Raw genomic sequence first — 25,147 nt, forward strand, 5'->3', positions numbered from 1 at the left:
TAGAGGGTGAACAAGATCTGAGAGAGAAAATTCTTTGGAAGCTGCTGGGGAAACGGTTGGGACCACTGACTCAAGAGCTGAGTGATAGCCCAAGGGTTTTAAAAGCTACCTGGAGTCAGGGAGGAAAAATATTCGGAAGCTCGGGACAGGCATACAGGTGAAGGCCATAGCAATGGCAGTTGCAGTTACCAGAAAAAACTGAACTGGCAGAGCAGGAGAGACCAGATCCAGGACGTGGAGCCTACTTTTTTTCACCTGCTAGGAATCTGGCTGCTGCTGAGCCAACTCTCTAGAGAAAGCAGGACCCAGTGGGTGAGTGATGAAAGGTAAAGTTATGTGACATCAAATTCCTAGAATCTGTGATGGTTATGTGTGAGAAATGCCACAAGAGAATTTCCAACATCCAGGAAGAGCTGCTACTGGGACCTGAAACCCCTGCAGGTGAAAGTTGTTGCCCCTGCTGGTCCATAACTCCCATTGGTTGCCATCAGGCTGCCAACCAACTGGAATGGCAATATGCACCACCAGCTCAAGAGCTCATTAGCTGCCTGCGCTCAGCTCCACCCTGCTGATGCAGATGGAAGTAATCTATCAAATAATCTGAGGGAGAGTCAAAAGTACCACGAGACCAGCATTAATGCAGTCTTGGGATGAATCCAGAGAGGGACTGGGTGGAGGAGGCAGAAGTTGGTAATGTAATGCTTCAACTCTAAGTAAGCTAAGTTTAGCTATTGGGACACTTGCTGATTCTGTTTCATATTTAATTACACTGAGGCAATGGTTACCTTTTGGTCTATGCAAAATTTTATAATTTTCCTGATTCTGCTTGACATGAATATTTTTCCACACCTCCCACCTCTCTTTTTTAATTTAACAGAAATCTTGTTATCCTCCATCAATAATCATGCAGAAACCTTAAATACAATGTCAGAAAGTATTCCTAATTTGCCACAGGAGCTGAAGACAACACTGTCTGAAAGGCAGCCATCTTTGATGGAGGTACTACTTTCCGAACAAAAGGAAAAGGAAGCAATCAATATAATTAACTTATGTTGTGAAAAATGTTGTAACAACAACGACAACAAAAACCTTTTCTTAAAATATGCACAATATAGAGTAATTATTGATTTTTCATTTATCTTCATGTATATTCTCAATGATGCGTTTACCAATGTCCAAATCAGTCACCACTGATTATTAGAATATGAGAAATCATTACTAGTGTTTACATTTTTCAAGTGTCCTGGAACAGCACTGTCTTCCCGCATCATAATTTCTCTCAAAAATTAATCCTTTTCCTGCTAAAGAAGTCTTTGTCTTTTTTATTAATGGTATCATTGCATCAATTACTTTTGTATCTTATTAACTTTATAATGATTTTAAAAGCTTTATTATTTAACTGACATAATAACTCATTTTATACACACCTAACACCAGGTACATACAAAAGTAATAAAAAAATTTAATTGATCTCGTCAATATAGACTATGTGAACATTAAACCACAAACCTTGCAATTTTCTACTTGAGCCATGGCAGGTGTTTTCTTTTGTTTTTTGTCTTGTTGAAATAATGTTTGAAAACAGTCAGATTCAACACCAGATACATTTGGATTTTTGCGCCAAAATGAACTCAATTGTTTTTCAAGTTACAGCACTTTCATGCTTCTAAGAGATTCAAGTAAATATTTTTAAGTGACATAAATGAACAGTCATATAGAGAACGGAAAAAATAAGTCAATGGTTTTTTTTAGAAAAGAACTAGATTGGTAAAAAAAAATGCATTCAGGTTCACCATTTTAGAATTTACGAAACATTTACATAAGCAAAATAAACTGTGAAATGATATGAACATTTGTTAGAATGCTAAACCAGCGCAGTATCATCTTAGTATTTAGTCAGTTTCTTTAACCTACATATCAATACATTGTTAGCTAGCATTTGTAGAGAAAATGTACTTATAACAAGTTAATCTCCTCCATCAAATGTCTGGAGATGAAGAATTACAGAAGATGAAGACAGCATTTCCTATACTACAAATCCCCAGACATGGCTAATCATAACCAAACCTCTGAAGTTCATCATGTCCTCCCCAAGGCCACCTCCCAAAGAGCTCCTTCTCATTAGGGAAGCAGAGACCAACAGAATGTAACTCTTCAGGGAGAAAGTCAACATTTTCCAAGAGTTACACTTTCATCATGAAATCTTTGTTGCTGATTTTAACACTCCCATTCATATCTTACTTATTCCCCAGCACATTGCTCATTGTCAATTCCAGAACTCCATTTGCTCTGAGGTCTGCTCCCCACCCGACTAGTTCTCACATCATACTTGAATAACACTGAAGTCTTTCACCATTATCTGGTGACCCAGTTAAGTTTCATCTTCCAGTATATACCACTACTCCTAGCCTATCTCTTCCTCCATTTTAGATGGAAAAGTATCCCCCAAATGTAACCTCTTCACCTGCCTGTATAAGTTATGACCCATGCCTTTCTTATTCCTAAAAGACTGTGTCTATGTGTAACAGGTATGAATTTGCAAGCACAGTCTCTAGTGTGAAACAAATACCCAACTACTTTATTCTTAACAAATTGATATGTTTAAATTCTGTCAGTGAATTTGGAATTTAGCATCAGACATTATTCTAATGGAACTTTCCCCTTAAGCTGTACTTGAAACTCACAGTCTTAGCACCAAAGCATTAAGTCTCCAGGACCCATAGTTTCAATGGCTACCACCATGACACCTACTATCCTAGCCTGCATTGTCTCCTCAATTCAGGTCTTGCCTCCCTCGCTGGGGGTCAGCAGAACTTTGCCAAGTGTAGTTGTTTTTCTACTCAGGGTCCTGTTTCCCTAGGTATACCATACGGCCATTCCTTCTGATGCTTCTCCTCTCCTGGTCACTGCCACTGAGCACTGAACAGAAATAATCCTTTATTTCAGGACTCCAGACCTTCAACCTCTTTCCAGTATAAGGAAAATCTCCCCTCCCACCCCCCACCATCTCTCCCTCTCCCTCCCCATCTCCATTTCTCTCTTACTTGTCCACTGGGGACACCTGCATAATTTTGGCCTCTTCCAGTATTTAGGGGTCATGGTAAGAGCAACTTTAAGCAACTTCTGCTTTCTGCCCTGAAAAAGTCCATCAGGTAGGGAAACACTTAGGCTCTGGATACATGGTTTAAATTTGTGGGGTGATGGTGTGAGAGGCCAAACGGAAAAATATACTGAGAAAATGTAATGTCTCAATTAATTATTTTGCCACACTCTTTGACCTTGCATATTATCAACCTTTTCTTCTGCATGGGAATCTTCCTCTGTTTCTAATATTTTTCAATAAACAAATAAAACTGTCTTTGCATCAACTCTTCCTCTGCCAAATCAATAGAACTGCTCCTAGTTCTTCACCCCTCATTCCCTCTGGGACCCACTATGAACTGTTCCCTAATTGACTCTTATCCTGTTAGATTCCACACTGGCCACCAATCACAAAATTTAATCTTAATTCTTTTCTCTTTTACTTCTCTTTCATATTTTGCTCCATTGATGACCCCATCTTCTAAAAATTCTCTTCCCTTTTTGCTTTTCTGAAATGACATTATTCTGATTACATCCTCTTTAATTCTTATCTTTTCTCCTTCTTTATCTCTTTTCTTGCTTCTTACCACATGAAATTCCCTCTTCTTTGCTGCCTTGAAACTGTATGCCTGTCCATCAGTCAGAGAGTTGATTTAATTTTATTTCTTTAACTCACAACTCTTTTGCTGTTGACTTCCAAATCTGGACCTCCAGGTTAGACATCTTAGCATATTTCCAGCCCCACATTTCCATTTGCTTTATTAAGGGAATTCCTTGAATATTTAACTGTTATCTAAAATTCATCATGTCTAAAACTTTACTGTGGGATTAAATTCCCCTCATGATTTTCCTCAGTGTCATCAGCTTTTCATTCTCTACAACTCAAAGCCCTGGTCTCCCTGATATACAGATGGCCAATAGGCATATGAAAAGATTTTCAACATTGCTAATTATTAGAGAAATGCCAATCAAAACTACAAGGACGTACCACCTCACACCAATCAGAATGGCCATCATTAAAAAGTCTACAAATAACAAATGCCGGAGAGGGTGTGGAGAAAAGGGAACCCTGTTGCACTGTTGGTGGGAAAGTAAGTTGGTGCAGCCACTATGGAGAACAGTATGGAGGTTCCTCAGAAAACTAAAAATAGAATTACCATACGATCCAGAAATCCCACTCCTGGGCAGATATCTAGACAAATCTATAATTCAAAAAGATACATGTACCCCTATGTTCATAGCAGCAGTATTTACAATAGCCAAGACCTGGAAACAACCTAAATGTCCGTCCATGAATGGATAAATGCCATTTGCAGCAACATGGATGCAACTAGAGATTATCGTGCTAAGTGAAGTAAGTCAGAAAGAGAAAGACAAATGCCATATAATATCACTCATATGTGGAATCTAAAATATGACACAAATGAACCTATCTATGAAGCAGAGACAGACTCACAGACATAGAGAACAGACTCGTGGTTGCCAAAGGGGAAGAGAGGTGGGGGAGGGGATGGACTGGGAGTTTGGGGTTAGGAGATGCAAACTATTATGTATAGAATGGATAAACAACAAGGTCCTACTGTATAGCACAGGGAATTATATTCGATATCCTGAGATAAACCATAATGGAAAAGAATATAAGAAAGAATGTATATATATTTATATATATATGTATAACTGAGTCACTTTGCTGTACAGCAGAAATTAACACAACATTGTAAGTCAACTGTACTTCAATTTTAAAAAAGCCCTGGTCTTCTTAAACTTTTTTCTCTCTCCCACATCCAGCTTACACATAATGAGTCACCAAATCCAATGACGGTTCATTTAAAAATCACTTTTATGGGTTCTTTTTGTTTATTCCCACTCCTTCCATACTACTGCTGGCTCCTGACAATTCACGGATCAAAAATGTGGACTTCTAGTTGGTTTCTCCATTTTCAATTCTTCTCCTTCCACTTCTGTATACACTAGAGTCAAGTTACTTACTTTAAGCTTCAATTTCCATCTTGTCCATACATTATCCACAAACTATTTTATAACCTTCTACTCTCCATAGGATAAAAAGAATAAAATCCATACTCCTTAGTCTGAATTTTAAAGTCCCCTTTGTCTGCTAGCAATATTCCATCTTCTACTAATCCCTAACATCACTATTATAGATTCTTTTCCCTAGAATATGCCTTGCTCACTTGTTTCCATGCCTTTGCACCTGCCATCCTCTCTTCTTCCTAAAATTTCAGCCCCACTTTTGGACTACCTACCTTGCCATCAAAGCCTGGTTAAGTTCTGTCTCCTAGATGAAGTCTTCCAAGACCACTGCAGCTCATACCAGTCTCCCCCTTCTATAAATTATTTTACTTAAGTTTTCCACAATTCATTTCAACATTTAACCAATGATGTTTTTACTCCAATATGTTTTCAACATAATTAGAATAAGAAGTCTAAGCTTCTGGCGCTTAAAGATATTTCACTTATTTCATTTATAACTCCTAAACACAAAAGACTTTTTTCCCCAACTGACTTAATGGAAAACCTCTTCTTGTAGGACTGGACCATGCCTATATTGACTGCATACTATCCTCTATGTACTAGAAATAAAAAGATGAAAAATGATTTTAAATGCATTTCTCAAGCTCTTGCCAAATTAACAGTCTGGTATCTGATATACTAAAGAATACAACATTTATTTTAAAGAACATTGAACCTATTATCTCACTTGATTCTCACATTCCAACAAAATAGAGATGGCAATAATTATAACAGCTAATACGTATTATTATGTGTCAGGCATTGTATTTTCTTATTTATTATCTCATGTGTTATTTAATATATTATCTCATATAATCCTTTAACAGCACTGTCAGAAGGTACTATTATGATCTACCTTCAACCTATACCACATGTTCTTATATTCATGACACACATAAGTAAACTGGGGTATAAGATTTCTGTAAAAGTTTGTACAGCTACCTACTCTTGTGCCCGGGACCAGTCTCTAAGTGTCTTTATTACCAATGGAGTGAACTTTTAAACTCATTCGGAGGCAATTACTTTAGTGTGTGTGTGTACGCTTTTTTTTTTTTTTGTCCAAATTATTATTTCCTCTAATTTAAGGTTTTGGTCTAAAAAGATATGCTTTGATATGATGGTGCCATGTACTGCCATCACCAAACCAGATTCTTTGTTTTTGTAATTTTTTAAATAAATTATGGTTATATAAAGTAGGTTAAGAGTTTGGTCTCCAGAGACAGACTATCTGTGCTCCGCACGCGCAGGCTCAGCGGCCATGGCTCACGGGCCCAGCCACTCCGTGGCATGTGGGATCTTCCCGGACCGGGGCACGAACCCGTGTCCCCTGCATTGGCAGGCGGACTCTCAACCACTGCGCCACCACGGAAGCCCCAGACTGACTATTTTTAATCAGCCTTCTGCCCCTTACTTGCCCTCTAATTTCAGGCAAGCTTCTTAATCTCTCTAAGATGAGCTCCCTCATCTATAAACTAGAAATAATTTCAATACTATTTGATATGATTACTACAGGATTAAATAGGGTAAAATGTGTACAAGCACTTAGAGTAATGCTTGACATACAGTAATCACACAACAAATGATGTGTTATTATTATCGCTCTTTCAAAAGCAATAGTACTATTATTACTATTTCTGTACTATCTGTATGTACAGACTTGGTGTAAACACCAAGAATAAAGTGTTAACAAGACCAACATTATAGTAGGGAAGACAGACAACAAATTGAACAGAAAGCAGAAAAGTAAATAAAAAAGATATTACCTATTAGCTGTTTTATAATCAAGCATTAATTATAGTTACTATAATTAATTGTACCCACAATTAATATCGTTAAGCTAAAAATTTTAAGGACTCAATCACGGGAATCCTAGTTCCCATATCAACATAAAATGCTAAAATAACTTTAAAAACAAATATTCCAGTATAATTACTAACAATTCCATATTTTTCTTGCATAAATGGAATTTCCATTTATAAATACTCAAATATGATTATTGGGCAGCTCCAATTTTATGACAATGTTCTGGAATAAGGTAGCTAGGTTAGGATACTAACAAATAAGTCAGGAATTCATTCAGTAATAATAGTAACTTATTCATTCAAAATAAGCCATTTCACTAATAATTTGTTCAATAAATTAATTGACTCTTGATAACAAGTAGTAGCAGTAGTTAAGAATGTGTTCATTCATTCAATAAATGTTTATTAAGGGTCTACTTAGCAGGTATTGTCCCAGGCACTGGATATTATCAATAAATATAAAGCAAAAATAGTTCCAGCCCTTAATGAGCTTACAACTAGTAGAGATAATTACGTGATTTTTTAAAAAATTCACCATAGTGCAATAAAGAATAATTATGACATAAGTATGAAATAGGGTATAAAGGAACAAGTAGTCAATTCTCAGGGAGTTTATTCATTTATTCATTCACCAAATATTATATGATTATTGATATTAACATTTTACTTATTATTTGTTCATATTAATCACTATAATTATTTACATTAAATTATTACTGAGAACTTACTATGACACTGTTAACAATGTCTTTGTCTTTAAAGGCAAAGATGATACCAAAGTAAGCAAAATAAACAAAAATCCCTGTCTGCATGGAGCTTACCATCAGTAGGAGGAGACAGAAAATATGGAGAAGTAAAATATATAGTATGTCAGTCTTTAATGAATGGTATGAAGAAGTACAAAGGAGGGTGAGAATATAGAGTACAAAGAGAATGGGAGTATAAATTTGCTTGGTTCTGACATACATTGCTTGAGAGGTGTTGTTTTGTTTGGTTTTGGGTTTTTTTTGCTTTAAAAAAAATCTTCCTCTCAGTATAATGATAATTTTCCTTTCTCACAGGGTTTCCCAGATAAAGTTCTGCCTAGGACTCATGGCCACTATAGTTTGGACATGAACTGTTTCTCGAAGTAGGTGATGAAATTGTGCTAATCAAATTACATCAATCTTTTAAAAAATCCGACTGCCAGTTAATGTAACAGCACTCACGGATGCCCCTGGGAAGCAGGGCAAAGCTGGGCGAACAGAAAATGGAGAAAAAGGCATAGAGGCAGAAGGCAGAAAGGAGAAGGGGAAAAAAATAACATTTTAAAGGAAAGAGGTGAGGATAGCGTTGACAATTGCTGGAGCCTCTGAGGCTTTGGCATCCTGAAGTTAACTACTCCTGAGACGGCCCCTGACTGCCCCCTTGTGGCTACTAGCACACCCTTCAGCGCCGACACACTCTAATAAAATAAAATTTCATTGAAAATGACAAGGCAACCTATACCGATTATGCTGCACTTCCCTGCCCCTTCCCTCTTAGTTTAGCGAAATGCTGATATTCTTACAAGACAAATCCTCTACAAGGCCCTGTCACACCATCAACTAAAATTGTAGCCAAGATAGACCTGAAGGGGGCACTCTCAGGCCCTGCCATGCATCATCAATTGCTCCACACAGGAAGAGACAGTTGCCTACATAACCAAGAGGACGGCGCTTCTACGTATAATACAGCAGGAAGAAAAAAAGCTTCTCTCCGGCCCACATATCCCTGCCAATCGGAAACTAAGCAGTCCAGCCAAGGAGAAGACCCCATACTTTGGACTCCCAGCTTCCTCAGTGGACTCTTTGGTTATCACACCCCCTTCCACCCCTTTTCTCTATAAAAGCAAGTTCTCTTCCTCGTTCTCTGGATTTGCATACGGCCCGTCAAGGTTCACGTCCTGAATTGCATTCCTCTGGCTATTCCTGAATAAACTCACTTTTGCTGATAAAATAACCGGCTAGTACTAAACTTGGCACTAATAATTTGGCAATGGACAATCCTCTATAATCTATAAACAGAAATACTAGATTATCCCAAATCCTCTCTTTGTTCTTGGGATTGAGGCTAAGGCCCATTTCTCCCTGCAGAACTGGTAGGAATTTCCTCAGAAAGCTTTGCATCTGACTTTAAAACGTGCACACGTTTCCACATATTTGATTGCCAACTATGCGTCAGGCCCTGAGGTACAATGGGAAGCAAGAACAGACGCCGGCACTGCCTTCGTGAAACCCGGGGATTAGGGGAAGAAATTATCAAACAGGCGCAAAAATAAATGTGAGGAAACCTACCGAGATAAACGCCATGAAGAAAATGAGAGGTTTCTCGAACGAAGAGACGTCCCAACAGGCAAAAGAGGCGGGAAACGCATTCCACTAGAGGGATGCGTTAACTACGGCCCCATATTTCATTTGATGAGTCTCCCTAGTGAGGATGGCAAGAAAAACAAATCAATCATTTAAAAAATTAACAGGCAGCCACCTGGGACGGCCTGAGAGCCCCGCGTAACACGTGAAGTTTAGGCGCCGGCGCCGCTCACCTAGTCTTGGAGTTCTCGCGAGGTCTGCACGCGAAAATCAGAAGGTCGCCAGGTGCGCACGCGCAATCGTGGGACAGGCGGCAGTTAGGGCCCTCGGCGGACGTGTCTGTATTGGCGGTCCAGGGATTCCGTGGCTCCTCTGCTTGTGTGTCGGGCTCCTGCTAGTTCGGGTCTCCTGTGAGCTGAACGACATTAGTCGAGCCAGGAAATTGTGCGGCAGGCATCTGCTGCAAGAAATAGTAAAACTCTGTGGCAGTGTTAACTGGAGCCACATTGAGGAGGAAAAGCCTTTCACACAGCTGCTTTCCCAGGCCTCGGAGAAGGTCGAAACCTTTATCCCTGACCGGTTGGAAAGCTCCCAAACCACTTTCCCGGTCTGGAGGAGAGCGACAAACCCAGGTAAAAATCTAAACCAGAGGCATGTTTTTTCATCTTTGTACATTTCTTATTCCTGAATTTGCCCTGCCAGGCATGGAACTTCTGCAGGAAATGGAATTTGTGCCTAATACATATACAAAAGCCATGAAGTCTTTGTTTTTGTTTGTTGTAACTTGGAGGAAAGAAGTGTACACATGTAAGTCTACACATTTGTATAAGAATAATGCTGTTTCCCTCGCTTTCCCTTTCTGCAGTGCCCTTGTCACCTGGCAAACTCTATTTTGCCCTTCAAAGCCTGATTTAGGTATCATTTTCCCTGTGAAATCATCACTGACCATTTCATAGCTACTCACTCCATTCTCCATTCTACCGCAATATCTAACACATAATTCTATTTAACTATTTAACTATAATATTTAACTATAATCAGGACCTGCTACATAATTGGCCCGGCCTAGTGCAAATAAAAATGCAGGGCCCCTTGTTCAAAAAGCAGGAAAAACCGTTAAAGTTACTAAAATATAAAACTTCTTACCTTTCTTGTGCGTATCTCCTCTGCTCAAACAGATGGTCCTCTGTCCCATCAGACTTCACATACAAGTCAAAAGATAAAATTATTGAGAATTTCAAGACTGGGACAACAGAGCATTAAACAAAATGCAGGGTCTTTCTAAGCACTAGGCTTGTGCTACTGGCAAGTCTCAATCTCTAAATGCCAGCCCTGTATGCCATACCATGTTATAGGGATTGCTCATGTATGTTTTTATCTGAAATGTCTAGCAGAGGGCTGAGCACAGGGTATGTGCTTAATATGTATTGAATTTATACTTAATGCTTTTAAGCAGTCTTTAGGAAGAATATTTTTGTTTCAGATCCATTCTTCTGTTTTTACATTTTGTGACTAACACATTTTAGTCCCAATATGTTTGCCATTTTAAAAGAAAATGCACTTTATTTGTAGACTGTGGTCTATAGAGTGTAGTGTCATTGAAGTTATTGCCTTTTATAGTAATCCAATTGATTCGATTTGGACAAATTTTGCAAAAGTCAAGATTTCTGAAATTAAGGAAAGGAGTTAGACTATCGTGCCAAAAGAGAGACCCTAATGTAGATGACTGAAACAAGCTAAAACATTGCCTAGCACATTATAAGCACATATTCTTTTTTTTTGTTTTGAGGTATAGTTGGTTTACAATATTAGTCTCAGGTGTATAACATGGTGATTCAAAATTTCTATAGATTATATTCCATTTAAAGTTATAAAGTATTGGCTATATTCTGATAAGCACTTATTCTTCTTTAATGAATGAATGAATAAATCTTATAAGATTATTGCTGCTTAGAGAATAAAATTGTTTTTATTGACGTGTATTTGATTTACAATGTTGTGTTAGTTTCGGGTGTACAGCAAATTGACTCAGTTGTATTTATATATAATATTAGTTTAGTTATTAGATTAGTTATATATGTATATTTGTATATATTCTTTTTCAGATTTTTTTCCATTATAGGTTATTACAAGATATTGAATATAGTTCCCTGTGCTACACAGAAAGTCCTTTTTTAATTTATTATATATATAGTAGTGTGTATCTGTTAGTCCCGTACTTCTAATTTGTCCCTCCCCCCTTTCCCCTTTAGTAACCATAAGTTTGTTTCCTATGTCTATTTCTGTTTTGTAAATAAGTTCATTTGTATCATTTTTTTAGATTCCACATATAAGTGATAATCATGATATTTGTCTTTCTCTGTCTGACTTACTTCACTTAATATGATAATCTCTAGGTCCATCCATGTTGCTGCAAATGGCATTATTTCATTCTTTTTTATGGATGAGTAATATTCCATTGTGTGTGTTCCTTTGGTTTTTAAGTAAAAATAAAAGACATATTTTTCATTTTCACCAATAACTGTTGAACAATATATTCACCATTTTGTTCCACTACCCTCTGCCATTTTCCAGGCAACTTCATAATTCCATCTTCCCAAAACTTTATATCTTTTTGAGCAAAGCTGTTCCAGGTGCCTTTTACAATCTTCCAGGGAATTTGAAATTTTTTCCATTAAGAGAATTTTGTAAAGAACAAAATAAGTGGAAATCTGAAGGTGCAGTGTCTGGTTAATACGGCAGATGAATCAGAACTTCCCAGCCAAGCTGTAACAGTTTTTGCCTGGTCATCAAAGGAACATGTGGTTTTGCGTTATCCTGATGGAAGATTATGTGTTTTCTGTTGACTAATTCCAGAGGCTTTTCGCTGAGTGCTGCTTTCAGTTGGTCTAATTGGGAGCAGTGCTTGTTGGAATTAATCGTTTGGTTTTCAGGAAGGAGCTCATAGTAGAGGATTCCCTTCCAGTCCCACCATGTACACAACATCCCCTTCTTTGGCTGAAGACCGGCCTTTGGTGTGGTTGGTGGTGGTTCATTTCGCTTGCCCCATGATCTCTTCCATTCCACTTTATTGTACATTGTCCACTTTTCATCGCCTGTCACAATTTGTTTTAAAAACAGAATGTTTTCATTACATTTCAGTAGAGAATCACATGTGGAAATATGGTCAAGAAGGTTTTTTGCTTAACTTATGTGGAACCCAAACATCAAAGTGATTAATATAACCAAGCTAGTGCAAATGATTTTCATTGCTTGATTTGGATATTTTGAGTATGTTGGCTGTCTCCTGCATGGTATAACGTTGATTGTTCTCAATTAATGTCTCGATTTGATCGCTATCAACTTCAACTGGTCTGCCCGACTATGGAGCATCGTCCAGTGAGCAACCTCCAGCACAAAACTTCGCAAATCACTTTTGGCACATTCGATCAGTCACAGCACCTTCTCCATACACTGCACAATTTTTTTTTGCGTTTCAGTTGCATTTTTACCTTTCTTGGAATATTAACGAAGCATAATATACCGAAAATGTTGCTATTTTTCTTCCATCTTCAATATTAAAATGGCTACACAAAAATTCACCAATTTTGATAAGATTTTTTTTCTTTTTAGATTTTTTTTGGTGGGGACCATTTTTAAAGTCTTCATTGAATTTGTTACAATATTGCTTCTGTTTTACGTTTTCGTTTTTTGGCCGAGAGGCATGTGGGATCTTAACTCCCTGACCAGGGATTGAACCCAAACCCCTGCATTGGAAGGCGAAGTCTTAACCACCGGACCGCCAGGGAAGTCCCTGATAAGTTTTTTTTTTTTTTTTAATATGCTGATATGACAGCTGTCACAATACAAACTAACAAAATTGTTTCGAATGAAGTTAAAGACACCTAAACGCTACCAGAGCCATCTTACAGAAAACAAAAACAAAAACAAATGAACATTTTGGCCAACCCAATAATTTTTAAAGGAACCTCCATACTGTTCTTCATAGTGGCTGTACCAATTTACATTCCCACCAACAGTGTAGGAGGGTTCCCTTTTCTCCACACCCTCTCCAGCATTTATTATTTGTAGACTTTTTGATGATGGCCATTCTAACCAGTGTGAAGTAATACCTCATTGTAGTTTTGATTTGCATTTCTCTAATAACTAGCGATGTTGAGCACCTTTTCATGTGCCCATTGACCATCTGTAGTCTTCTTTGGAGAAGTGTCTATTTAGTTCTTCTGCCCAGTTTTGACTGGGTTGTTTGTTTTGTTTTGTTTTATATTGAGCTATATGAGCTGTTTGTATATTTTGGAAATTAAGCCCTTGTTGGTCACATCATTTGCAAATATTTTCTCCCATTCTGTAGGTTGTCTTTTCATTTCGTTTATGGTCTCCTTTGCTGTGCAAAAGCTTATAAGTTTGATTAGGTCCCCTTTGCTCATTTTTGCTTTTATTTCTATTGCCTTGGGAGACTGACCTAAGAAAACATTGGTATGATTTATGTCAGAGAATGTTTTGCCTATGTTCTCTACGAGGAGTTATATGGTGTCATGTCTTATATTTAAGTCTTTAAGCCATTTTGAGTTTATTTTTGTGTATGGTGTGAGAGAGTGTTCTACCCTCATTGATTTACGTGGGGCTGTCCAGCTTTCCCAGCACCACTTGCTGAAGAGACTGTCTTTTCTCCATTGTATATTCATGTCTCCTTTGTTGAAGATTAATTGACCATAGGTGTGTGGGTTTATTTCTGGGCTCTCTATTCTGTTCAGTTGATCCTTATGTCTGTTTTTGTGCCGATATCACACTGTTTTGATGACTATAGCTTTGTAGTATTGTCTAAAGTCTGAGAGGGTTGTGTCTCCAGCTTTGTTCTTTTTCCTTAGGATTGCTTTGGCAATTCTGGGTCTTTTGTGGGTCCATATTAATTTTAGGATTATTTGTTCTAGTTCTGTGAAAAATGTCATGGGTCATTTGACAGGGATCACATTAAATCTGTAGATTTCTTCCAATCCAAGAGCATGGGATATCTTTCCATTTCTTTGAATCATCTTCAGTTTCATTTATCAATGTTTTATAGTTCTCAGGGTATAAGTCTTTCACTCCTTGATCAGGTTTATTCCTAGGGTTTTTTTTTTTTTTTGATGTGATTTTAAAAGGGATTTTTTTTTTTTTTTTTTTACTATCTGTTTCTCATATCTCATTGTTAGTGGAAAGAAATGCAACAGATTTCTGTATGTTAATCTTGTATCGTACTACCTTGCTAAATTTGTTTAGCAGTTCTAGTAGTTTTTGTGTGGAGTCTTTAGGGTTTTATATATAGAGTATCATGCCATCTGCATATAAGGGGAATGAAAACTTTTTAAAGACAGAAACAATAGAAAGCATCAGACTGAATCTTAATCATTTTCCACCATCAAAACCGCCTACATATAAACTCACTTTATCCTGCTCTTATAAAGAAGGAATTGTTTCTCACCAGTCTCTAAATTGTACCTTAGTTCAGTTGATATTCACACTTTAATGTGTATATGAATCACCTGGGGAATACTGTTAATATACAGATTCTGATTCAGTAGGTCTGGGGTGGGGCCTGAGAGTCTACGGTTTTATAAGCTCCCAGGTGATGCTTATTCTGTTAGTTGGACACCGCTCTTTGAGTAACAAGGGAATAGTTCACTTCTCTATTTCTTCATTACTCTTTTCTCCCAGAAATGCAAGGTGGACCTACCCTTTCTACTTCATGTTCAGTGGGCATTTCTCTCACATCAAATACTGTGCTCTCATTACCTATAACCTAGTCAAAATTTTACCTTCAGTCATCCAAGCTTGAGTTTATTATTGAAAAAGAGTTTAGAATCCTTTTTCTCGACAAAACCTACTCTGGAGGAAACTCTTTTCTCATCAATAAAAAGTCAACTTTAAAACTCAGAGCTGATTAATCACTCCTTTGTCTCAGGTATTATTCACCATCCCCTGAAGGAGAACATGTCACTAATTCAATGAGGAGGGATCTGCAATGAAACAGGATTCGTAGGAAATGAAAATACATCTGATAATATTTCAGAGTTCTCATACCCATTAAACATGTTACTACGGGAGCTATATAAAGGACAGTTTGCTGAAGTGGAAATATCATGTGGCAATAAAACCATGGTTGTTTTAAAATATATGGAAGAACGAAAAATGGATTTAGGTTATCAATATGAATGTGTATTAAAATTTAAAGAATTCTTAATCTATAAGGAAAGATGACATGTAGTCCTATTAATTTCTAGTGACTAATTTAGAAGTTGTAGAGAGATATGTGTTTCCAATATAGAATTCCAACATAGAATATATAAGTATGCAATTCCTTTTACATGTGAATGTTGCTGTAAAGTTGATTGATTTTTATTTAGCTTATATCAGCAGAATATATTTCTATATTAGATCAAGTCAGTTATTAACAATTTTAATCTTCTGATGATCTATTTGAGTCTGACCCAGGAAAAGATAGTTTGATACACTGATATTCAAAAATGCTTTTTTTCAGGACTACTCATGCATAACTTGAATTTGAGATGTGTGCTTCTTGTTAGTGGATCCTGAATGTATGGGCCATGTCTCATGCTTACCTTATACTGTGGCACCATGAAGCTAACGTCATATTTCTAAATTCTGGCTGAGTATGGTGCTGCCTGACTCTTAGTGCCAGGTGAAATCATCAAAGTTTCATCACCAGTTTTTCATAATCCATAACCCCTATTCCAGTTAGATAGGCTGTATTCCCCCATTCTTGGTCTTCATTCATCTGTTCTTGTTTTTTTTGTTCATTTTCTTGTTTCTTTAGATATCATTATCACAACTGGCTATGCAGAACCTCTCTATTTATATATTAATTCAACAAAATTTGTGTGCCTGTTGTATATTAGTTAGTATTCATGCTGCTTGGGATATAAGAGTGAACAGTTTCACTCAGGAGGCAGTGAAGGTTCTTGCCTTCATGAAGCTTACAGAATAGTGAAGATAGACAATAAACATAAATAAATGATATGGTATGTTAGAAGATGATTAGTCTCCACATATCTCCTTTCTTCATGCCCATTCTCCTCCTCCCATAGGCAGCCATTCCAATGTTTTATTATGTATTTTTGTTTTTATACGTTTTATTGCAAATTGTGCATTATTTCCTGTGCATGTATTTTAAAAATATATCTAAATGGTATTTGAGATCTATATCTTGTTATTGCTATGTGAACTTTTAGTCATTGCTTCAAACTGCTGCATAATATTCATACGCATTCCTCACATTTTACTTATTCTTTCTCCTAGTGATGAACATCTAACCTATATAGGCTTCAACTCCCTGCCACTATAAATAACACTGCAGTGAGCATCATTGTATATGCCCCCTTATGGATCTGTGTGGACATTTCTCTGGGATATATACCTAGGGGTAGAATTGATGTATCATAAAATATATTTTGCTTAATTTACTTGAGGTGCATTCAGATTGCTTTGCAGAATGGCTACACCAATTTATAGTTGCACCACTAGTACATGAGGATTCCTGTGTTCTTGTATCCCTGTCAAGAATTAACATTATACAATTTTTAACTTTTGCCAGTGCCACAGGTGTGAAATAGTGTCTCATTTTTGTCTTAATTTGCTCTGAATTTGAGCACCTCTTCATATACATATTAGCCTCTTGGGTTCCTTTTTTCTGAAAATTTCCTGTTTATACATTTTGCTCACTTTTTGTTGGAATTGTCATCTTCCAGTTGATTTGTAAGAGTTATTCAAAATCTAGATACAATAGTAATCAGCTGTAGGTTTTAGATATTACAAATATGTTCTCCTATTCTGTCATCTGTCTACTGGTGTTTGACAGAAAGTCTTAATTTTTATACAATTAGACGATAAGTGTTTTGCCTTATTGTTCATACTTTCAAAAGTATGAACAAAACTTTCAAAAGTTTTAGAGGTTCCTTTTCTATTCTTCTGTTAATTTTATAGTTTTACTGTTCTCATTAGGTCCTTAATTCTGGGGCCCATTTTTGGTTCTGTTCTGCTAGGGATACTATCTTAGTTTTCTCAGTGTCTTACTTTTCTCTACATGAAGAAATAATTTTCTGAATACCATCTACTGAACAATCGTTTTTTTCCCATTGATTGTAGAGCCACTTTTATTGTTTATTAAGTTTGTCTGAGATTCTTATTTAATTGGTCTTTTTGTTTGACTTTGTATTATTACTACACTGTTTTAGTACTATAACTCTGTAGGATGTCATTTATCTTGGAGAGCAAGTCTCCAATGTTTGTTTTTTTCCCTTAAGGTTGACTGAACTAATCCTCTGCCTTTATCCTTATATATACATTTAAGAGTAAGCTTATTGAATTTATTTTATAAAAACCCATCTGGAATTTAAATGGGATGCATGGAATTACAGAGAATCATTTGAAGAGAATTGACATCTTTTTAACAAAAAGTCATCTCAGCCAAAAACATGGAATATCTTTGTATTCTGTCATTAGAATTTTAAAGTTTTCTCTATAGAGACTTTCTGTATTGTTGGTTAAGTTAATGCTTAATACTTGAATTTTGTTGCTATTGTAAATACTTGTTAATTATATTTCTAGTTAGTGATCATTGGTTAGAGAAATGCAGTTGAGTTTTACAGGTTGATTTTAATCCAGTAATTATGTGGAACTATCTTAATAGTTTTTTGTCACTTACTTTCTAAACTTTATACCACTCTTCTTTTTTTATTCTTATAGCATTTGCAAGGAGTCATTACAGGTTTTTGAGCAGAGGAGTGACATAATTGACGTTTTAAAGGGATCACTTTGACCACTGTGTTGAGGATAGACTGTAGGGAGGCAAGAGTAGAAACAGAGAGACCTGTTAGGAAGGTATTAGAGAGGATAGCATCTGGATAAGGATGGCAGCAGTGAGTGGAAGCAGTGATAACTGTTATAATCTAGATATATTTGGGCAGATATGATGTGAGATATGAGAAAAAAGAAAAATCAGGAATTACTCCAATATGTTAAAAAAATATGTGATTTCAGAGTTTTTGCTTTGAACACCTGGAAGGATAGGGTTACTATCAACTGAAATAGGAAAGGCCTCAAGTGGAACAGGTTTGGAAAACAGTATTAGCAGTTCATCTTTGGACATTTTGAGTTTGAAAAGTTCAGGTGGAGTTTTAAACATGTTGAGTTTGAGACATCAGAGTGGAGATCTTGAGTATCAAGTAGGATATATGAATCTGGAGTTTGGAAGAAAAAATTTGCTTGAAGAAAGAAATTAAGGAGCCATAGGTATATAGATAATTTTTTAAGCTATAAGACTGGATGAGATCATGAAGAGAGTAAGTATAGATTGAAAAGAGTACCAAGGACTGAGCTCTGGGAGACATCAACATTAAAAAAACTGAAGAGGAAGTACTTGCAAAGGAGGTAGAAAGGGGCAAATAGTTAGGTGGGAAGGAGAGAGGATGTGATATCCTGGAAACCAAGTGAAGAAAGCATATCAAGAAGGAGTGGTTTTTATTAGTTAAATAAGATGAGAGTTGGCTGTTGAATTTAGCAATATAGAGGTCGTTTGTGAGCTTGATAAGAGAAGTTTTGGTGGAGTGATGGAGTAAAAGCCTGTATAGAATGCGTTTCAGACAGAGTAAGAGAAGAGAAGTGAATTAATAAATACAGAAGGAGTTTTGCTACAGAGGAGAGAAAAGAAATTGGATGGTAAGCAGGGCCAAGAGAAGTGTTTCTTGTTTTTTTTGTTTTGTTTTTTTTTAAGTGGGAGAAATAGCACATTTACTGATAGGAGTGGTTCGCTAGAAGTGAAAAAATAATGATGAAAGAAAGATAAAGAGAAGCACTGCTGGAGTGATATCCTGGAGTGGGCAGGAGGAAATAGATCTAGTCCATAAGTGGAGGAATTGGTTTTAGAGTGGATAATTCATCTATGGAAATACTTAGGAAGGCAGAATTATGGGTACAGATGTTAAGAGATAAGTAAAAAGACAGTGAAGGGAGCAAATACAAGTTCTCTTCTGATTCCTTCAATTTTCTTATAAAGTAGAAAGCGAAACCAGCTGAGAGTGAGGATGGGAGTCTATTAATATAGTAAATTGCACTGATAGATTTTGTGATCTTGCATTTCTGGGATTAAACACTTTCTTAATATATTTGTAAAATATGTTCATGGATTCAGTTAACTAATACCTTATTTGGGACTTTCAAACAAACATTTGTAAGTGAAATGGGCTTATGGTTTAAAAAAATGTTTTTAATTGAGGTATAGTTGGTATACAATATTATATGTTACAGGTGTACAATTTTTATACTCCATTTATAGTTATTATAAAATATTGGCTATTATAAAATATTGGCTATATTACTGGTATTGTACAATATATCCTTGTAGCTTATTTTATACATAATTGTTTTACCTCGTAATCCCCCACCCCTATCTTACCTCTCCTCCCTTCCCTCTCCTCCCTGGTAACCACTCATTTCTTCTCTGTATCTGTGAGACTGCTTCTTTTTTGTTATATTCACTATTTGTTGTATTTTTTAGATTCCACATATAGTGATATCATACAGTATTTGTCTTTCTCTGTCTGACTTACTTCACTTAGCATAATAACCTCCAAGTCTATCCATGTTGCTGCAGAAGGCAAAATCTCGTTCTTTTTATGGCTGAGTAATATTCCATTATATATACATACATACATACATATATATATATATCTCACAACTTTTTCTATCCATTCATATGCTGATGGACACTTAGGTTGCTTCCATATCTTGGCAATTGTAAATATGCTGCTATGAACATTGGGGTGCCTGTATCTTTTCGAATTAGTGTATTGTTTCTTTTGGATATATACCTAGAAGTGAAATTGCTGGGTCATATGGTAGTTCTAGTTTTAGTTTTTTGAGAAACCTCCAGACTGTTTTCTAGAGTGGCTGCACCAGTTTACATTCTCACCAATAGTACGAGGGTTCCCTTTTCCCCTCATCCTTGCCAACATTGGTTGTGTTAGTTTTGATGATAGCCATTCTGGTAGGTATGAGGTGATGCTTCACCGTGGTTTTGATTTGACTCATTTCCTTGATGATTAGCAATGTTGAGCATCTTTTCATGTGCCTGTTGGCCATCTGCATTTCCTCTCTGGAAAAATGTCTGTTCAGTTCTTCTGTACATTTTTTGATTGGGTTGTTTTGTTTTTTTGATGTCGATTTGTATGAACCACAGTTGTATCTGTATTGTAGTCCTTTTTTTCCTAGTGTGTTTTGTTCACATTCATCTTTTTTTTTTCTTGATTAGTCTGGCTAAAGGTATATTTTATTAATCCTTTAAAAGAACGAACTTTTGGTTTTCTAAATCTTTATATTGTTTTGTTTCTATAATTCATTGATTTCTTTCCTTATTATTTATTTGGGTTATCTCTGTTGCTCTTTTTCAAATTCATTGATTTGAATACTCATTTTTAACCTTTCTTGTTTCCTGATGAGTACAGCTTGTTTCCCTTTTAAGTTCCCTCTCCAATTTGACATGTACTTTTCATTAACTAGTCCCTAGTTGCCTTCATCCATGAACAAGCTTCCTTCTTATTGTCTGCCTTTTTTTCCCTTTAAGTGGCAGAACATGGCACATCTCATCCAGGAAGGTCTTTCTTCAACCTGCATAGACAACCTAATTCACTTTTCCCTTCAGTGTACTCTGTTCATTGTGACACACTTTAATTGATCACATATTTATCTGTCTTAGATGACATTATTTGCTACTTTAGAATAGATTAATATCTGTCCTAAAGTTTTACTATTCCACATTTTGTCTTAGGCATTTATTAAATACAAAGTTATTATAGAGTATTCTAATAGGACTGTCACTGCAAGAGACAGAGTTTCTCCTAAATACCCTCAAGAAAAAAGCGGAGGATAGTTATTATAAAAACAAGATCTGTAAATGGATCTGTAAAGGCCCTGGAAAGCCTAAGGAATCAAGTCAGTGCTAAAAATCACCTTCTCTCTTTCTCTCTCTGAATCTTTTCTCCTCTAATATCTATGTTCCTTTATAACTTTAGCTTGTCATGATAAGCTTCATAGTATCCTCTCAGTTTTTTTTCTAACTCATCTTGTTCTCATTACTTCTTAGTTCTAATTTTAAAGAGAGGAAATCTGATTGAGCCAACTTATTTTTCACATGGCATGGATTGCTGGCCACTGTAGTAGATTGGTTTGTTTGGGGTCAGGTGCCAACCTCCTGACTATTCATCTGTGGATATAAGGTGGAATCACCCTATGACTTCCTAAGGGTGACTCTGCAGCAGTGGCTAGAAGCAAATGTATCTCCCAAAAGGGACTGTAGATGGGCAAGGGCAATGATGGAAATCCAACAAGCCGCCAATTAATTACCTTTTGGTGTTATTTTAATTTATTATCAGTAATATTGAGTAAGAGCAGTATAATAGAAATAATCAGTTCATTGAGCGTATCACTACTTCTCCATTTCTTTATATTTCAACAAAAACCAAAATGGCTTCTACTAACCACTTAGTTAAAAATGTGCGTAAAAGACAAATAACTCAATTAGAAATTGGCAAAGGATTTGAATAGACATTTCTACAAGGAGGATATATAATAAGCACATGAAAAATGCTCAACATCATTAGTTGCAAGGTCATTGCAAATTAAAACCACAGTGGGATACCACTTCACATCCATTAGGATGGCTCTCATCAAAAAATGAAAAATATCAAATGTTGGTGAAGATGTGTAGCAGTTGGAAGCCTAGTGGTGGGATTGTAAAATGGTACAACCACTGTGGAAAATTGTTTGGCGGTTCCTAAAAAAGTTAAACAAATTTACCATATGATCCAGCAGTTCTACTCCTAGGTATATATCCAAGAAAATTGAAAATGTGTTCACACAAAAACTTATATGTGGGTGTTCAGAGCAGTGATATTCATAATAGTCAAAAAGTAGAAACAACCCAAATGTTCATCAACTGATAAACAGATAAACAAAATGTGATATATCCATACAGTGGAAAATTATTCAGCCATAAAAAGAATAAAGTATTGCTAGAGATGCTACAACATGGTTGAACCTTGAAAATATTATGCTCAGTGAAAGAAACCAGACACAGGTGGCCACATATGGTATGATTTAGGCAGATCCATAGAATAGAAAGTAGATTAGTAGGTGCCAGGGGCTGGAGGAAGAGGGAAATGGGAGTGACTGCTAATGGGTGGGGGTTTCTTCTGTGGGTGATAGAAATGTTCTGGAATTAGGTAGTGGTGATGTTTGCACAACCTTGTGAACATATTAATTGTATACTTTAAAATGCTCAATTTTATGGCATATGAGTTATATCTCAATATTTTTTGCATAAAAATGTGCAAATGTTTCTAGAACTTTTTTATAGGAAAACAATACCTACAACTATTTTAGTTAAAAATATACATTGCTTTCAAATAACCATTTTACTAGTTAAAATGTGATTACTTGTGTTTTCAAAATTAGCTGACTCTAGTATTACAGCATTATGATTAAATTTTCAGCTAAACGAAGATTTTAATAAAGTGGGATTTTTTTCTTGTCTCTCAACAGTCTCTACTTTTGCTTCTCAGGAAGAAGCATTAAACAATTTGAAGATGCAGTCACTGCCTGAGCATCAGTACAAACAGGCCAACTTGCCTTTTAAGACAAGAGATATTTTCCTCATCGCAAGATATCAGTCCATATATTCATGAGATTGTAGAATTTCAGAAGAAAAATACAAACAAAATTAAAACCTTAAGCAATTTGTTTTGGGGGAATCATCCCCAAAGAAAGCACAGAGGATACTCAGAAAAATGTTGTCCGAAGGGATGTACAAAAAGAACTTATTATTGCATGCCTTCCATATATTGATTATAAAAACTTAAAGAAGCATCAGCAGTTGTGACTGAGATGTACTAACCATCATAGGAATTATATTAACTTAATAAAAAGCTTAATATATTTTACTTTTATTTTATTTTTTTGGTGATTGTCCTTGTAAGTTCTCTACTGTGAACAACATCTGAATGTACTTGCAAGCACTTGACAATATTTTATGGTGGTAATAGGAATCTTAGTATTTTCTTTGGTGCCCTATTTTTCATATATTTTTATATTTGAAGAAGATGTTACCGGACATGGCATGATCATTGTAGACATGTAAGAATTAACCTGTTTATTCTTGTCTGTATGATTGAAACTCTCTTAAGCTACATTTAAATGGATTATGGAATGTTCTGCATTCCATGTGTATGATATACAGACTGGTGCCCATGACTATTACGCTCACTCCAGTATGCTAATACATCTGTCCTACCAATTTAAAACTAACTAATCAACTACTACTCCTAGTAGGAGCTCTTATACTGTAATAGTAGGTACATTTAAAATTCTTTGTTTTATAATAGTAACTGGTCAGTCAGAAGTTTTTTCAGTTTCTATTGAGGACTTAGAGTTCAGTGACTTTCTTTAGGTTGTAATCTCTCTCCAGGATCCTCTGTCTTTGCTTTGAAGGTACTGATATAATGTGAAATTTTATTCTGCCTTGGTCAGAATAGAGGGCTGACCAGGTTAGCAGTGTCAGCATCACCTGGGAACTCGTTAGAAATATAGTTCTAAGGTCCTCCCCCAGATCTACTGAATCAGAAACTCTGGGTATAGGGCTCAGTGGTCTGCGTTTTTATAGGCCTTCTGGGTCATTCTGAAGTAGGTTAAAGGTTGAGAACCACTGGTAATAGAGTCACTATATGAATATTGTAGAAATTCTGCTATTTATGTGCTTTTGTATCTCAACTCAATATAGATGTTATAACACTTAAGTTTTTGGTGTGTTTTTCCACTTTATGTCCACATGTGAAAATTTTTTAATGCTACATATTAAAGCAAAGTTTATACATAGAATCAAAAGTGGAATTCCTACTTTTCTGCCATTAATTAGGGGGTAAGTATCATTTGAAATCTTTTTCTAGTTTCTTTCCCAAATATGTACTGTAATGTTCTTTTCAGTTAAATTTTTAAATTCCTATTTGGCTCTGTTATTTCTTAGGACAAAGGGTCTTTTCCACATATCTATATCTATATAATATACACTTACAGTGCATTAATATGTTTGAATTTTTTTGCGTATATTGAATCCTTGCATTCCTGGGATAAACCCCACTTGATCATGGTGTATGATCCTTTTAATGTGTTGTTGGATTCTGTTTGCCAGATTTTGTTGAGGATTTTTGCATCTATGTTCATCAGTGATATTGGCCTGTAGTTTTCTTCCTTTGTGACATCTTTGTCTGGTCTTGGTATCAGGGTGATGGTGGCCTCCTCGAATGAGTTTGGGAGTGTTCCTCCCTCTGCTATATTTTGGAACAGTTTGAGAAGGATAGGTGTTAGCTCTTCTCTAAATGTTTGATAGAATTCACCTGTGAAGCCATCTGGTCCTGGGCTTTTGTTTGTTGGAAGATTTTAAATCACAGTCTCAATTTCAGTGCTTGTGAATGCTCTGTTTATATTTTCTGTTTCTTCCCGGTTCAGTCTTGGAAGGTTGTGCTTTTCTAGGAATTTGTCCATTTCTTCCAGGTTGTCCATTTTATTGGCATATAGTTGCTTGTAGTAGTCTCTTATGATCCCTTGTGTTTCTGTGATGTCTACTCTAACTTCTCCTTTTTCATTTCTAGTTTTATTGTTTTGAGCCCTCTCCCTCTTTTAGTTTATGAGTCTGGCTAAAGGTTTATCAATTTTGTTTATCTTTTCAAAGAATCAGCTTTTAGTCTCATTGATCTTTTCTATTGTTTTCTTAGTCTCTATTTCATTCATTGCTGCTCTGATCCTTATGATTTCTTTCATTATACTAAACTTGGGTTTTTTTGTTCTTCTTTCTGTAGT

General features: G+C 36.1%; 1 protein-coding gene across 1 annotated transcript; it reads left to right on the plus strand.

Moving 5' to 3' along the window:
- The first annotated feature begins 516 nt into the window (after positions 1–516).
- On the plus strand, positions 517–23,188 carry INSL6 (insulin like 6). Its single transcript, XM_089912631.1, is given in 7 exon segments — positions 517–583; positions 878–999; positions 9,456–9,876; positions 22,838–22,928; positions 22,930–23,106; positions 23,108–23,148; positions 23,151–23,188. Coding segments are annotated over 7 exon segments (957 nt in total).
- The last annotated feature ends 1,959 nt before the right edge of the window (positions 23,189–25,147 follow it).

This window comes from Delphinapterus leucas, chromosome 6 (assembly GCF_059928025.1).
Source record: "Delphinapterus leucas isolate spDelLeu-1000000601 "Yukka" chromosome 6, BTC_Dleu_Yukka2, whole genome shotgun sequence".
Lineage (NCBI taxonomy): Eukaryota > Metazoa > Chordata > Mammalia > Artiodactyla > Monodontidae > Delphinapterus > Delphinapterus leucas.